This window comes from Scardinius erythrophthalmus, assembly GCF_964197995.2.
Source record: "Scardinius erythrophthalmus genome assembly, chromosome: 23".
Classification (NCBI taxonomy): Eukaryota; Metazoa; Chordata; class Actinopteri; order Cypriniformes; family Leuciscidae; genus Scardinius; species Scardinius erythrophthalmus.
The window spans coordinates 26,353,539-26,370,644 of record NC_138243.1 but is presented as its reverse complement, the minus strand read 5'-3'; the positions used below and the strand labels follow the sequence as shown (position 1 = coordinate 26,370,644).

At 35.3% G+C, this 17,106-nt stretch overlaps 1 protein-coding gene across 1 annotated transcript; it reads left to right on the top strand.

The window, feature by feature from the left end:
• Window positions 1–10,304: 10,304 nt before the first annotated feature.
• On the top strand, window positions 10,305–16,847 carry wdr45 (WD repeat domain 45). The gene is made up of 11 exons (XM_081355272.1): window positions 10,305–10,496; window positions 10,627–10,745; window positions 11,960–12,034; window positions 13,439–13,543; window positions 13,641–13,746; window positions 13,845–13,939; window positions 14,023–14,102; window positions 14,490–14,698; window positions 15,866–15,967; window positions 16,120–16,265; window positions 16,357–16,847. Exons 2-11 carry the CDS (start codon window positions 10,697–10,699, stop codon window positions 16,464–16,466), a joined length of 1,077 nt encoding a protein of 358 aa, XP_081211398.1. The 5' UTR covers window positions 10,305–10,496; window positions 10,627–10,696; the 3' UTR covers window positions 16,467–16,847.
• The last annotated feature ends 259 nt before the right edge of the window (window positions 16,848–17,106 follow it).

Genomic DNA, 17,106 nt, shown 5'->3' with positions numbered 1-17,106 from the left:
CCGGTTCCAATAGGGAACCGGTTCCGACGTAAACGGTAGTAACCAGACCGAATAAGAACGAAACTTTCGGTGCCTGATTTCGGTGCCTGACGTTTTTTACCGCCCCCTATAAAACATCTCGCGGCACGAATGATCCAATAACATCTCCAGTTAACCAGCAGAGCGAGCATTAATTTAGTTCGTTTGTTAAATAAGAGGCGATTTTGCGCTGAAATGCGTTTTTTAAATCAAGTGATCAAAGTGCTCGTTGCCGCTGCGATCAGTGGCGCGGATACAGTGTTTTCTCTTGTGGCTCGCGCACTGTCACTCGGACGCGCGCTTCGTTGCGGAGATCGATCTATTTATGAGGCGCCGTCTATATGATTATGTGCGCGGAGAGTTTGTGTGTGTGTGTGTGTGTGTATGTGTGTGTGTGCTCGCGTCTCAGATGAGTATGCGCGGATATTTCCGCGCGTCTCGTGTGTGTAGAGTTTGCGTGTTTGTGCGTGAGCGACTTTAGATGTGATGTTGAGCATTTCATATTAGTTTGAGCATTCAGCAGTATACATGTATGACTACTTAGTAGGCCTATGTGTATGCAAGGGTTTCATATGTGCGTGAATGAAGTTTGATTTAAAGGGATACTCCACTTTAAAATGAAAATTCTGTCATCATATACTCACCCTCATGTTGTTTCAATTCTTTATGAATTTCTTTCTTCTGCTGAACAGAAAGGAAGATATTTAGAATAATATCAGTAACCAGACAGTTTCTGGTCTCATTTACTTACATAGTATTTTTTTTCCTACTAGCCTATGGAAGTCAATGAGACCAGAAACTGTCTGGTTACTGATATTATTCTAAATATATTCCTTTCTGTTCAGCAGAAGAAAGAAATTCATACAGGTTTGAAACAACATGAGGGTGAGTATATGATGACAGAATTTTCATTTTAAAGTGGAGTATCCCTTTAAGCCCTAGACGACGCCTATCTATTCATTCTGGTGAAATCACAAATTATAATGGACACAAAGTGTCCCTGCTTGATATACAACCACTGATGAGCATAATCGTAAAAAAAAAAAAAAAAAACTACGAATGCGGATTAGAACCCAAAACCTCTGACACGCCTGACTAAAGTTCAAGTTCAGCTGCCAGTGTTCCTCTTCGGATAAGTCTAATATTTTAATGCCAACTGCAAATCTTGCATATCAAGTATGAAGTATATCAATATCAAGTATATTTATATGAGGCTATACTGTGTGTGTTAAATATTTCTGCTCAGTGTCAGATATTTCTCTGTTTTGTAAAAGTCATAATATGAGAAGACAAAATTTTGATGTTAACTCAAGTGTTATCGGCTACATCAGTAGCCTTTTAAACAGCACAATTTTTCATTTAATCAGAAATTAGAAAATCTTTTTCAGAAAATCACACACACACACACACACACACACACACACACACACACACACACACACACACACACACACACACACACACACACAGAGGTATTATTTTTTTGATAAAGTGTGTGCGGTTTAGTTTTGTTAAGTACCGTTTCAAGAACCGTTTAAGCACCGGAACCGTTTGAAAAATACCGAGTAGGTACTGGTATCGGATAAAACCCAACCGATACCCAACCCTAGGCATAATACGGGACCTTTAAATCGATCTCAAACGGATTCTTTAAATAAAGTTATTACTCTTATCACCTGCGTGACATTAACCAGCGTGGTTGAACACAAATTTGCGACAATATGTTTTTCGGGAAACAGTCGTGACGAGCTAGTTGATTCCTTCAATTATGCATTGTACTATGAAGCAGCAAGTTACATTGTTGTACAGAAAACACACCCCATGGTAAACACCTTTGAACAACCATTGGTCCATGGCGATGATGTAATAGGTCGGTGTGGCTCTGAGACTCCGCCTTCTTTGATGTGGAAATCTTCTCTGCTTCATTTCTTCTGTTCAGTTCATCGAGGGTCAGACGTCCGCAAGTAAAAACACAGCAGAGTGGCTTAATAGAAGATAGTAGAGGTTGTAATTTTGAAAGAGACACTGACACTGTTTTTTCATGTTTAATACTGTAAAGCTGCTTGCTTTAAGCATCTATTGTATAACATGTTATATAAATAAACGTGACTGTAATTGAGTACTGAATTGCAGAGCTGGTGCAAACAGATACACATCGCTATTATCAGATGTTTACTTAACTGCTGTTTCCTTTTTGCATATTAATCTAAACGGCATTCTCAGCAGGATGGACAGCATCATGGAGGTTCGCTAACTGTTCACTTATTTTGAACTTCTTTTTACTCGTACGAGTTTACGAGTATATCGGGTCTTAACTCTCTTTAGTTCCTGTCTCTATGAAGCCCTTCCTTCCTAAGCGCATTGTGCTCTGATTGGTCAGCCGGACCAGTGTGTTGTGATTGGTTTCAGAAATGTCACGCCTCTTTCAATAAGTTTCAAGTTCAACACACTACTAACTTAACTCAACCAGGAATTATCTAATGAGGAATACTGTGATGTGTTCGTTCACTGAAGAAAACTCAAGTCTACAATGGAGGCGTTTCTGGGAGTTCAGAAACAGTGCGCACTGATATAGAGAATAACTCCTTTTGGAGTGACTTTGCAGACCTTTTTATGCTCAAATAGCAACATTACACACTAAAGAAAGAGAATGTAAAAAAGCAAGAAAGCATAATAGGTCCTCTTTATCAGAGTCTTTAACATGGGGTGCACTACAAAAGAGTCTGGCTCCTCATAATTCACCCTTATTTCTATTTATGGTCATTCCCACAGATTTCCAGTCTCTTTTTGATAACAACACAGGAGGACACTGACCCACAGTGTTCTTTCCATTATCACTCTGGATAATTGCCTTGGGCCTGTCTCTTTAAACTTAAATTTTTGCAAGCAAAACCCTGTGGAGTCGATTGTCTTAAGGAGCTTCTTTCAGTTGGAGTGTAATGTTTGATGAAGCAAATATTCATGGACCATTGTGCACGAGGTTCTGTTATGAACCAACTTTTATTTCGAACTATGCGCTGCTTCATTTGTTTTAATTAACTTGTTTACAATTTGTGTGGCAGATTTTCCTGCTGCATGGATCTGAATGCAAAACAGCTGCTGCCATCATAATGTGATGACATGATAATATTTCTGTTGTTGAATTATGCATTAAAACCGTCTGCATTATGGTGATCAAAACCAATTTTGTGTGATGAACTCTTGGTGGTCTGAAAAAAAAAAACATTAGTTCACACTGGAATTGGAAAATCTGGACGAGTACAAAGCCAGCATACTGTATAGTGCTACAGGTAATTTATGAATAGAGATTTTGAATAGGCTATAGGCTACAGACAGGATAGGCTATTGCAGAAATAGTAAGAGATGAAGATTAGTATGCTATTTCGAACAGCTTTTGAGTATGCTAAATAAACCATTTGAACTTATCCACCTTATTTTGTAACACATAAGCAATTTTCTGTGAATGTGTGTGAACTTCTGATTCATTGCTAGCCTATATAGCTATTCTTATGCTAAATAACCAGAAGAATAACAAATGCAGTAGCTTATGGTAAAATCATTTACAAACCAGTGTTTTTATGATTACGAATACGATAGTAAATGAAATTCAAACAATAAATACCGTTTTGGCGCTCTTAAATGTCACGTGACAGATCGCTGTCGCGCACCAGTTCGGGGTGTGAACCGTTGGGTCATCTCTTCTGCTTTACTGGTTAATAGTAAATAAACATGAATGAACGTAAGTTGAAAGATACAGTACAACTTACCAAAATGAATCGTGTCTCATATAATCGCCCAATCAGTGTTTCAACCGCAGAAAGACGTCAACAATACAACTTGTAAACAATAAGTCATGTCATGTTACATTAACCTCAGGAAAGCCATTTAATGACCATAGCATGCTACTGTTTTTAGCTAACTATAGAGAGGAATATTTTGCCTAATATATGCACTATATTAGGCTTCATATTTATTATATTTTTACTCATATCATTAAAATTATAATAATGTTGTTATTATAAAAAACACATTATATTAATCTGAGTTGTTAATTTTAATCTTTAAAAATAACACCAGCTGGCAGGGCTCCGTGTAGGCTATGTTTTATTTGAGAGATTTTTTTCCTTGAACATGCAACATGCTACTGTAGCCTAGCCTACTGATATTTATCCAAACGAATCTAGGCTACATTAAGATCGGAATAAAATCACAAGCTTATGAATTGAAATCGTGAAATTTGTGTCAAGCACTAATACAAACTGTAGCTGTTTTGTTACCAAATGTTTTGACAATTACACTTAGACTTACACAAACTTATAATAATGCAAGGTGTGGGGATAGTGGGGTTACAATTTGTTAGCATATAGTTAAATTTATTAGCATAATGTTTAGGTTCATACAAATAAAATCTCAATTAAAAGCCCTGATTTGATCACTTATTTTACACTATATTTAGTTAATACGATATGAATGTTTTGTGATGGGAATAAGTGCACTAAAGTCAGTTTTGTTTTCTCTCAGCAGTTGGTAATAGAAATGAGCCTGTGGTTGCAATTAAATCAGTTTTCAGTGTCTTTTAATGTTCAAAATGATATGAACACAGGGGAAAAATTACTGTGATTTCAGTCAAATCTGAGAAAATGTCTTAGTTTATGGCTGGCCAGATTTCCTCTTGTCTCTTCAGACTTTATAAAAGCGCATTATCATTATCAGTACAATAGCTGCTTCTGGCAACATCTCTGTTTGTCTATTCCAGTCTAGACAGGATAAACGACAAACAAAGTAGACAGAAAAGCGTAATGGAAATAAATCTGATCATTTGTTGCCGCACAGAATAAACTGCCTGTACTTTGAGAGGGTTTGTAAAGGGCAGATGCTTAAACCCACTTGCGTCATGAACTTTTCTCTTTGATTCGAGTAGCTACTTTACTCAGCAGAAATGTACCAGAATGTTAATTAAAATGTGTGGATTAAGTCACAAAGTTGTATATTTAATCATTAAATAACAACAAAAAGTATCTTTACAGCGCCACCTGCTGGCCTCATTCATCACAACTTCAGTTTGAATGTAATTTGTGCTAGAAGGTACTGTGCTGATCAGCTGTCTCCAGTGTTTACGAATATCTTTCACCTTACTGTAGATACACCATGTGCCAGCCTGCTTCAAGAACTCCACCATCACAAGTCTTAATGACTACAAACCTGTCCCTCTGACATCTGGTAATGAAGTCCTCATTCTGTCCAACTTCAAATCCATCACAGACCCTCTCCTGGACCCCATGCAGTTTGCCTACAGGTCTGTAGAGGACTCCGTTTACATGGTCTTCCACTTCATCCTCCAGCACCTGGATTCACCTGGAACCTACGCCAGGATCCTGTTTGAGGATTTCAGCTCTACTTTTAGCACAATCATTCCGGCTCTGCTACTGAGAGTGCCTGATTCTACTTGAAGGTGGTTCACAGACTTTCAGACTGACACGAGGCAGCACATGATAATGGGAAAAGATGCTAACCCTTCTCACCCTGGAAAGAAACTCTCTGAGACACTCCTCTGGCAGGAGGCTGCGGTCAATCAAAACTAAACCCATAGCACTTAAACATAAAACCACAAAAACAGATTCTTTCCATCCGTAATTGGCCTCATCAGCAATACTGCATGACCCATGTTCTCTTATCTACCTCCATGGACAAACTCGTTTTTTTAATATCTATTACAGTAATACACACAACTCATACACATTAATGCACACATAAAGTGCACTTCCTGCACTAATGTGCTAATGTGTTAATTTTTATTCTTCCTGTTTTTTTACTTCATATTTATCTAGTTTTTTCATTTCTTTATAGTTTCTTTATATTTATGCTTCTCTTTCATAACTTTGTTTTTGACAGATGTCTACAGATGTCTATCTTATTAATATTATTTAAACTATTTTTAAGCACCAGTACACCAAGACAAATTCCTTATACATGTAAACCCACAGTACTTGGTAATAAAGGTGATACTGATTCTGAAATTATGACTTAAAATGTCATAAATATGGCAGAAAAGTCATAATTTCTTTTTTCACAATTATGTCATAAAAAGGCATAATAATGATTTGGTATGTCATAATTTCTACTTTTGTGTAATCATAACTTTTTAATCTCATAATTAGAATGTCACAATTTCAACTTTATCTCAGTTTCAACTTATAATGTCATAACTTCGACTTTTATATCATAATTTAGACTGTCATGGCAAAAAGTCAAAATTATGATAGTGTCATAATTGACTTTTTAAATCTCATTATTATAATTATGACTGTCACAATTTTGACTTTATTACATAATTTTGACTGTCTTAGTTCTGGCAAAAAGTCAAAATGAATCATAATTTTGACTTTTTAAATTAAGACAGCATGATTTTTTTTCTTCTTATGTGGCAGAAATTGCCTTCCATATGAATCAGATTTTCAAACTACAAATACTGTAAACATTGGGGGACCACCATAAGGGGATGTGCCAAAAATATGGGTTTCAACTGGCCGATTCTTAAAATATTACCCCAATCCATAGTAAATATGTGGTTAAAGCCTTGGAAAGTACCAATGGCTGTTGTTTTAACCTTAACCGCATTTGCATTATTAACCCATGTTACAGTAATACTTCAAACTTGAATTGATAACTGAGAAAATGCTTGTAGTGTCATTACACATAATTGTGAAATCACTTTTCACATTCAAAACTGTTTTGTTTCATTCAGAATGTTTTAGTGTTGAATCTTATCCAACATACATAAATTATGTGATTTTAAGGGAACTCTCTCAGTTTCAAACAGATTTTCAAACAGAAACAGGTTTTCTTCTCAAAAAATACCATCAAAAAATACCATCAGGCGTCTTCACAAAACCTTATTTGTTCTAAATTAATAAAACAAATTCGCCAGCTGGACTGAGAACTAAATCAAAGGTTGAGTTGAAATGGCCGTTTGTTCTAAACGATACTCATATGATGTGACCCACCAAGAAAATGATCTGGAGTGGTCGAGATAACATCAAAGCCATTAGTTGCCCATTAAAGGGGGTGGTTGATTATGATTTCACTTTTCTAACTTTAGTTAGTGTGTAATGTTGCTGTTTGAGCATAAACAACATCTGCAAAGTTACAACGCTCAAAGTTCAAAGCAGAGATATATATTTTCTTTTAAAGGAATAGCTTTTTATGGACTACAACAAACGGCTGGTAGGGACTACAGAACATTCCTCCCGGGTTGGTGACATCCCTAACCCTAAAATGTACATAAACCCCGCCCCGGGAACGCGATTTATAGATTATCATGACAGAATATGCTAATCAATGACTAGAAGATAACATAAGCTACATAAATTCACCAACTAACCATTCAGAAATGTTGTCTACCTGTTGTCACTTTTTCTTGAGTCTCTCCATCATTTTGACTTCAGTTTGAACATAAAAGGCTAAAGGTTTTTGGAATTTCCAGTGTGTGTCTGTGAGGTAAAAGGACACGAGCTCTTGAAGCTCCGCCCCTTGTGCTGGGAGCAGCAGCTCATTTGCATTTAAAGTGGCAAACACAAAAACGGTAAGTTTTTGCTCACCCTCAAAAAGTGACAACTTTAACATGCTATATAAAAATATCTGTGGGGTATTTTGAGCTAAAACTTCACATACACACATCAGAGACTTATTTTACATTGTGAAAAGGGCATTATACCACCCCTTTAAGCTTGATGCAAACACTTATGTGATCCTGCAGACGGCAAACTAATGTAGTATATTGTGTATAACAGGTTTTTCCAGCAAAGTTTTGTTTATCATGTTGATAATTTAGAGGCCTTATAAATTGGTGTATCAAATATTATGCAGTCTTTATGGTTAAGACTTGCGATTAATGTGTTTTCATATGTCCATGCACTAATTAAATAGTCGCCTCTGCACCATTATTAAAAATGCATATATGCTAAACATCATGTACTTACTTTCCAAAGGGATCTATCTACAGTATATAGTGCCCTTGTCTTGAGGTCAACCACTGTTTAACTTGAAATGCATCATGTAGTGCCTGTCATATCTTAGCACTCTCATTCACATGCTTAGAATACCTCATCAGGTTTTATAATTCAGTACATCTTCCTTTCTGAGCAAGCATTTATCAGTCTGACAATGTGAAGCAACTCACCCAATATGTTTGTGTACAAAATATATGAAAGTGTATGTAAAACAAAATGTTACCATTCACAGCACAGAGTAAAACCAAGAAAAGACATACTTTCGAAATCTAGCTGCATTCTTCAAAATGTGCGTCTGGATGGCAAGTAGCTCAGAGACCTGTTTTATGAGCTATGCAGACATTTTAATTGTGTAACTGAGAAACAGAATCACTCAGGAGACAGCCTGTCTTTGTTTTCTTTACGGCCCTGTTGTGTTGTCCACAGCATATATTATTTTTAATATGGTCATTTTAAGACCGTGCTGAGAAGGTGGACCCTCTTGCAAACAGACAGACATCTTAAAGACCGTCATTACCTTTGTGTCGTTTTAGTATTTACAGTTTTTCTTGATTGCAAACACACTATAACTGATTCAAGTGCGTAGCCCAATTTCCCAAACCATTGGGAAACATTTCTCTTGTTTTCAATTTTCACATGTTCCATTTTTTTGCAAAACTCTACTCAAAAATGTCCTGATTTTGCACAGGTTTAACCATTTTCTCATTCAGAAAACACGGGTACACAATATAGTTAACTCAAGTGTCACGCTGTGAACTCAGATAGCACACATTTGATTTATCCATGTGTAAACATTAAGTAGCAAAACTGATGACACTCTCAGAAATATTGTGTTGTACACCATAACTCGTAATTGTCAAACTGATTTGTATCCAAGTACTTCTTATATTTGGTATTTTTGCAGCACTGAGAGACGACTGCCTGGGGAGGGAGAGAAATCTTGTTAGAAGACTAAGAAACTGCTTTAGAATGAAAAATATGGTCCTTACCTTACCAATGTTATTTTTACAATTGTAATTGACAGTAGCCGTACTGTATTGCATTGCATACCGAGTTCATGTTAAATTCATTGGTTTTAAAGTTTTCTTTTCATCCACTGCAAGATCTCTTTACAGAAGTGCAAGGAAAATAAACATTTAGTAAAGCTTATTGTTGAATGTCACTGTATCTGCACTCCTCTATTCATGCTGTATAGCCTACTGTAATAGACATATAGCTGTAAATTAATTCTTCCTGGTTTTTGTAAAAGTATTTTAAACTGATCTCACTAGTGTTCTCTAGGCAGTGACATCGTCTTCGTCTATGTATTTGTAGGTTTTGTGTGCCATGAGGCCAATGTTTGATTCTGATAAAAGAGAATCTTATGCTATGTTTTTGACTAAAATACTTGAATGTGAAGTGGAACTTTGAGGTTTGTAAAAAGTTCTTGTGTAGTTTTGTATGGAGATTATGTTTAAAGTTGTGAGAAAATGGTGAATTGTTTCATTAATTGTGTGTTAGCGATCAAGATAAACTGCAAACGAATGAGTGTGAAGAGACCGTCTTTAGTTACTTGCTGACACCTGTTGGACAGAAAAGTGAATTACATGAATAAGTTTCAGTGCTTTTTAGACAGTTCACATTTTGTAAATAAATAACTTTGGGATATTCAATATTATGATGCCATGCAATTTATTTATGTCTAAATTATCATCATTTATTATTATTATTATTGTTATTAGCCTATAGGGTAATTTATTTTTTTTAAATAATTTTAATATTTGTGTCATTTTTTCATGTTTAACTGTAATTGCTATATATATATATATATATATATATATATATATATATATATATATATATATATATATATATATAGTATGAATGGCTTGGGTTACGCGGAAATAAAATAAGTAATTCTCCGTTGATGTCCATTCGAATGTAAGGACGGAATTATCTTCTTTTTCTTTTTTTTTTCTTTCTTTTTTTGGGGACTAATTTTTGCACTAAAAAAGTGTCTTTTAAGATCTATTAATTACAATGATTTGTATCTGACATACAACCGCTACATGGAATGATTTGTTGGCCTACGAACTGCATTAACCAATTGACTGTGATTGGTCCGTTCTGACCAGCGAGGAGAAAGGTTACAGGAACCACAAGAAAAATGGAAACGGGCCGGGCCAATTAGAGATGACTTCTGGGCCTCTAAGCTCCGCCCATTTAGGTCCCCGGTTTTCGTTTCTGTGGAAAAGGCTTTCTCCGTACTCTGGTACGGCACTTGTGTTATCCTCCAGTCCAAAAGGGGGCAGTAATGCTCCGTTAACAGTCCCGTATCATCATCGAGGAAGACAGCAGCGACAAAACAACAACAGCGTCTGGCAGCTGTGTAGTTATTGCCTAATGTGCGATATCAAATTAACATCAAACTTTATAAACTCACTTTGATGTATTTGTCTACCCCCTCGTTGTGTCTTTTAATAGTTAATGGTGAGTGAGATGTTATGACAACCTGATTATATTATAAAAGGAAGTTGTTTACATGTGTTGACTTTCGGAGCTCGTAGTATGTTGTGATTGCAGCTTTAACATGTTAAACCGCTGTCTCCTGCTCATCCAGGATGATCAGATCTAGACCATATAACTGCTGAAGATATCAGAAAAGCAGCGGTCAACTCTTCTGTCACATCATGGCCCAGCAGAGAGGAGTCAACAGCCTTCAGTTCAACCAGGACCAGAGTGAGTCTGAAACACACTTCCTTTCAGAATCATTCTGCTATATAATAACTAATGCTGCTAGACTATCTGTCTGTCTATGTCGAGTACATTTAATAAAGGTAAATTTGTTTAAATCAAATGAACACATACAGTACAGGCCAAAAGTTTGGACACATTACTATTTTTAATGTTTTTGAAAGAAGTTTCTTCTGCTCATCAAGACTGCATTTATTTGATCAGAAATACAGAAAAAAAAATGTAATATTGTGATATATTATTACAATTTTAAATAATTGGTTTTCAATTTATTATACTTTAAATTATCATTTATTTCTGTGATGCAAAGCTGAATTTCCGGATCATTACTCCAGTCTATCACATGATCCTTTAGAAATCATTCTAATATGATGATTCATTATCAAAGTTGGAAACAGTTCTGCTGCTTAATATTTTTTCATAACCTGTGATACTTATTTAGGATACTTTGATGAATAAAAAGTAAAAAAAAAAAAAAAGAAGCAAATGTTTTAAAAATAGAAATCTTTTGTAACAACAATATACACTACTGGTCGGTAATTTTTTTTCTTTGTTTTTTCGAAATAAATCAATACTTTTATTCAGCAAGGATGTGTTAAATTGATAAAAAGTGATAGTAAAGAAGATTTATATTATTAGAAAATATTTTTTTATTTTGAATAAATGCAGTTCTTTTTAACCTTTTATTCATCAAATATATTAAGCAGCAGAACTGTTTCCAACACTCATAATAAATCAAAATATTAGAATGATTTCTAAAGGATCATGTGATAGACTGGAGTAATGATCCTGAAAATTCAGCTTTGCATCGCAGAAATAATGATAATTTAAAGTATAATAAATTGAAAACCAATTATTTTAAATTGTAATAGTATATCACAATATTACATTTTTTCTGTATTTTTGATCAAATAAATGCAGGCTTGATGAGCAGAAGAAACTTCTTTCAAAAACATTAAAAATAGTAATGTGTCCAAACTTTTGGCCTGTACTGTATGCTTACACAATGTTTACTCCTAGTTCACATTTTTGAAAACATTAAAAAGTGCATTAGTTATTGACAAGGTAGATTTTGAAACCGACTAAAGGGGAAATAAAGCCAATAATCTAAAAAAAATAGCAACATATCAGCCAAAATACTATTAATGATATACTAGTGATCTGTACTGTATTCATGTTCTGATTTCCATGTTATTTAGGTTGTTTCTGCTGTGCCATGGAAACAGGTGTCCGCATTTATAATGTGGAACCTTTAATGGAAAAGGGCCATTTAGGTAAAATGTATTTATTTTTATTTTTTAAACAAAACCTATGTGTAGAGTTATCCATTAAAGTTAGTTCACCAAAAAATGAAAATTCTGTCATTAATTACTTGCCCTCATGTCTTTCCAAACCCGTACGACTTTCGTTCATCTTCAGAACACAAATGAAGATCTTTTAATGAAATCTGAGAGCTTTCTGTCCTTCCATTAACAGCTACGCAACTGACACTTTGTCGCTTCAAAAGGTTCATAAAGAGATGTGAATAAAAGCTTAAATTCAATCTGTTCATCATATAAATTGATCGAGTCTCTTCAGAAACTAAACCGCTCAATTCATATGGATTAGTTTTACGATCTCATTATGAACTGAAGCGTCAAATTGGTAGTTGCGTAGCTTTCAACGGAGGGACAGAAATTTTCATCAAAAAGATCTTCATTTGTGTTCTGAAGATGAATGAAAGTCTCACGGGTTTTGAACACGAGGGTGAGTAATTAATGACAGAATTTTCATTTTTGGGTGAGCTATCCCTTTAATGCCTGGTTCAGATTACACGATTTTAGCCCGATTTTGGCATGATCCGTTTGACGTAGGGTGTCGTGGGGATTCGCAAACGACAACGGGCGTCGGGACGCAAGATTCGATTGTTTCATCTCGTATAGTGTGTCATAGTGGGCGACAACCTACGTCTGCGATGCTTCACGACAGAAAGACTAGCATGTTTAATTTTTTAACGGTCCACTACGACGACGGCGGCGGCGCGCGAGTGAGTGAGGGAGAGTCTGTGTTCGCGAGTGTGTGTGTGCGCGAGAGTGTGTGTGTGTGTGTGAGAGAGAGAGAGAGAGAGAGTTGCGTGTATGTGAGTGAGTGTGTATGTGCGAGTGTGAGTGAGTGTGTGTGTGTGTGTGTGTGTGTGTGTGTGTGTGTGTGTGTGTGTGCGCGAGTGAGTGTGTATTTGCGAGTGAGTGAGCATGTGTGTGTGAGTGTGTGTGTGAGTGTATGTGTGAGTGAGTGCATGTAGGCTATGTGAATGAGCGTGTGTATGTGCGCGAGTTAGTGTGTATTTGCGAGTGAGTGAGCATGTGTGTGTGTGAGTGTATGTGTGAGTGAGTGCATGTAGGCTATGTGAATGAGCGTGTGTATGTGCGCGAGTGAGTGTGTATTTGCGAGTGAGTGAGCATGTGTGTGTGTGAGTGTATGTGTGAGTGAGTGCATGTAGGCTATGTGAATGAGTGTGTGAGACGGCTCGCGATGACTGGTCGGAAAACAACGTGTAGTCTGACATGTTTCTTGTCCAGGACATGACAAGATTTTTAGGAGTCAAAATCGTGTAATCTGACACAGTGACTATCCTAACAGACAAAAAAAATTGTGTAATCTGAACCAGGCATAACTGTCTGTGATTTGATTGTATATAGATCACGAGCAGGTGGGCAGCATTGCCTTGTGTTCAATGCTTCATCGATCAAACCTCTTGGCTGTAGTGGGAGGCGGCGTCAACCCCAAATTCTCTGAAATATCAGGTACACTGAGCACTTTAATTCTTGGACTTCCCTCTTTTGAAGCTGGAATAAACAGTTTTCCTCAACATTATCCAATGTTTCATCACATCTTTGGCAGTATTAATATGGGATGATGCTCAGGAAGTGCGAGACCCTAAGGACAAATTAGTTCTTGAGTTCACGTTCACCAAACCGGTCCTCGCTGTGCGCATGAGACATGACAAGTAAGATACACGGCCATCAAGACAATAGTGCTTCATATTTCATGCTTCAAATGTTGTTTGTGTTAATAACATCATATTTCCTGTCCTTGTATGTGAAGAATCATCATTGTCCTGAAAAACAGGATCTACGTTTACAGTTTCCCCGAAAACCCTGTCAAGCTTTTTGAGTTTGACACTCGAGATAACCCAAAAGGTATTGAGAGCATTGCTTGTGAGAGGCTTTACTTGTTTTTGATGTATGTATTATTTTTAATCACTGTATTTTGGGGTTTGTAGGTTTGTGTGACCTTTGTCCTAGTTTGGAAAAGCAGTTGCTGGTTTTCCCTGGACACAAATGTGGCAGTCTACAATTAGTGGTAAGATTTATGTGAAACTTATATAATATCATATTACAGTGGTAAATATTATATATATATATTATACATTATTACAGTTGAAATTCAAATGTTGCATACTAAAGGGATAGTGATGAAAATGAAAATGCTCTCATCATTTATTCACCCTCATGCCCTCCCCGATGCATATGACTGTCTTTCTTCAGATAAACACAAACAAAGATTTTTAGGAAAATAATCAATCTCTGTGAGTTCATATAATGCAAGTGAATTTGTTTGAATTTATCTGAAGAAAGTAAGTCATATACATTGGGATGGCTTGAGGGTTTCATTTTTGGGTCAACTATCCCTTTAAAACTTTAGTAGTATTATTACCATTATTTAACTTTGTTTATGACTCTTTGACAGGAACTTTCCAACACAAAACCTGGCACCTCTTCTGCCCCTTTCACCATCAACGCCCACCAGAGTGAAATCGCGTGCCTGGCTCTGAACCAGCTGGGCAGTGTGGTTGCGTCGGCCTCCAGAAAGGGCACGTTGATCCGTCTGTTCGACACTACAACACGAGACAAGCTAGTGGAACTACGAAGAGGAACTGACCCTGCTACACTCTACTGGTAAAGTGTTTGAGCTTCTTCGTTAACTAGCTCTGCTCGCTCTGGACAGTCTCTCAACTTCCTGGGACGCTTTCTAAACAGTATTGAAGGAGTTCACATATATGCTGCTTTTCCTTCACTGCCAGATCAAACTATCTATTTTAAGAAATTAACATAATCAATTTAAATTTATCTTAGCTAATTCAAAAAAAACAAAAAAACTCTTTACTAATAGTATAAATGTATTAATAATTACTGATTGACTGATATGAAATGTTTTAATATAAATATCTAGACAGCAGAGTGGCCAATATTTCAATAATATTTAAGCAGACGCCTTCAGATAAAAAGGAAACATAATTGGGTTGAGTTTAACTTCATTATTGTATATCATATGAATATATGTGTATTGCTGTTTTTTTTAACAGAAAAACAATTCCAATTCTGCTTATAATTTAATTGTATTGTATTATATTTATTGATTATATATATATATTGATTATATGTATTATATATATATATATATATATATATATATATATATATATATATAATTGAATTCTATTGTTTTCCAGTCTTAATTTCAGACAGGGTTAGGGTTAGACTAAATTTTATTTTATTTTGTTTTATTTTATTTATTTGATTAATTATTTGACTAATTTAGTTTATATTAAAATGATAATTAATTATTGAATTCGGTTGTTTTCCCGTTTTAATTTCAGCCATGACTAAATTTTATTTTATTTGATTATTTTATTAATTATTTGACTAATTTAGTTTAATAATTCAATAAATAATTATCATTTTATTTTAACGATAGATTATTATTTCTCTGATTATGAGTTCTGCTGTTTTCCAGTATTAATTTCAGACACGACTAAATTTTATTTGATTATATTTGATTTTTTTATTTATTTTATTAATTTATTTTATATTAAAATAATAATAAATTATTTAATTCTGTTGTTTTCCAGTATTAATTTAGCCAAGGCTAAATTTTATTTTATTTTATTTTATTAATTATTTTATTAATTTAGTTTACATAAAAATAATTATTTATTGAATTCTGTTGTTTTCCAGTATTAATTTCAGCCATGACAACATTTTATTAATTTTGTTTATTAATTTTTTGATTAATTTAGTTTATATTAAAATGAGAATTAATTATTGAATTCTGTTGTTTTTCAGTATTAATTTCAGCCACGACTCATCCTTTCTGTGTGCGTCAAGCGACAAGGGGACTGTGCACATATTTGCTCTGAAAGACACCAAACTGAACCGTCGCTCTGCGTAAGATTTTCACAAACATTCCTAGTTACTAATAAACACTCCATTCATTTCATTACAGACTATTTGACATTCGCAGTGTTTTTTTAGAAATATCCTAGTAGTTGTAGTTAGAAAGTCATTGGCATTTCTGGCTGGCTTCTTGTCTTCTGTAGTTTGGCACGTGTAGGAAAGGTGGGTCCGGTCATCGGACAGTACGTGGACAGTCAGTGGTCTCTGGCTAACTTCACGGTGCCGGCTGAGTGCGCTTGCATCTGTGCCTTTGGGAAGAACACCTCCAAAAACGTCAACTCTGTTATTGGTATGTGGTGTTTCGATTTTTTTCCAAGACCTTTGATTGAAACATTCTTGATCTGTCAGTTTTTCTTATCACATGTATCTCTCTTTTAAAGCCATATGTGTTGATGGGACATTCCACAAGTACGTCTTCACCCCTGATGGAAACTGCAACCGCGAGGCTTTTGACGTGTATCTGGACATTTGTGATGATGATGATTTCTAAGGCTGGAGATTGAGCATCTAATGTAAAATAGTAGTCACTTTAACAGTGAACTCTGCTGGTTGAAATCTTCCTGTTGTTTGTTTCTGTGAGTTTATCTTACTGCAATGTATAATCAAATGTATATAAAATCAGTCTGTGTGAATAAATGTCTTGTAAACTTTGATCTTATCGTTATCACTCCACATGCAGACGTTTCAAAGTCTGTGATCAATTGTTAGTCCTTCAGAAGTACCCAACCTTTGAACACTTTTGAATGATTTCTCATCATTCTTTGTCTTCTTGGTGTTTGCTGTTACTCTTGAGGAATAAGGTCACTTACGCTTTAAGGAACTTTACTCATGAGATCAATACATCCTTTTGGGACTGAATTTTTAGAAGTGGATTTTGGGCTGTGCTGTTGTTATTTAATAGATGGAACTTCTAAAATGATAGATCATAGGTTTTATCAATGATCAATTCAACTTATGCATTTTATTATGCACTAGATGACTAGTTTTCAGTGCATATATTACAAAAGTTTGGGGTCTGTAAAATTGTTTAATGTTTTGGAAAGAAGTCTCTTATGCTCAACAAGGCTGCATATATTTGATAAAAAATACAGTACAATCAGTAATATTTTGAAATATTACAATTTAAAATT

Excerpts from the sequence above, each read along its gene's own strand:
- wdr45 (XM_081355272.1), top strand. The coding sequence starts at position 10,697 with ATGGCCCAGCAGAGAGGAGTCAACAGCCTTCAGTTCAACCAGGACCAG. Across the intron at positions 14,103-14,489 it reads GTGGCAGTCTACAATTAGTG|GAACTTTCCAACACAAAACC; the intron begins GTAAGATTTATG and ends ACTCTTTGACAG. Across the intron at positions 14,699-15,865 it reads GACCCTGCTACACTCTACTG|TATTAATTTCAGCCACGACT; the intron begins GTAAAGTGTTTG and ends GTTGTTTTTCAG.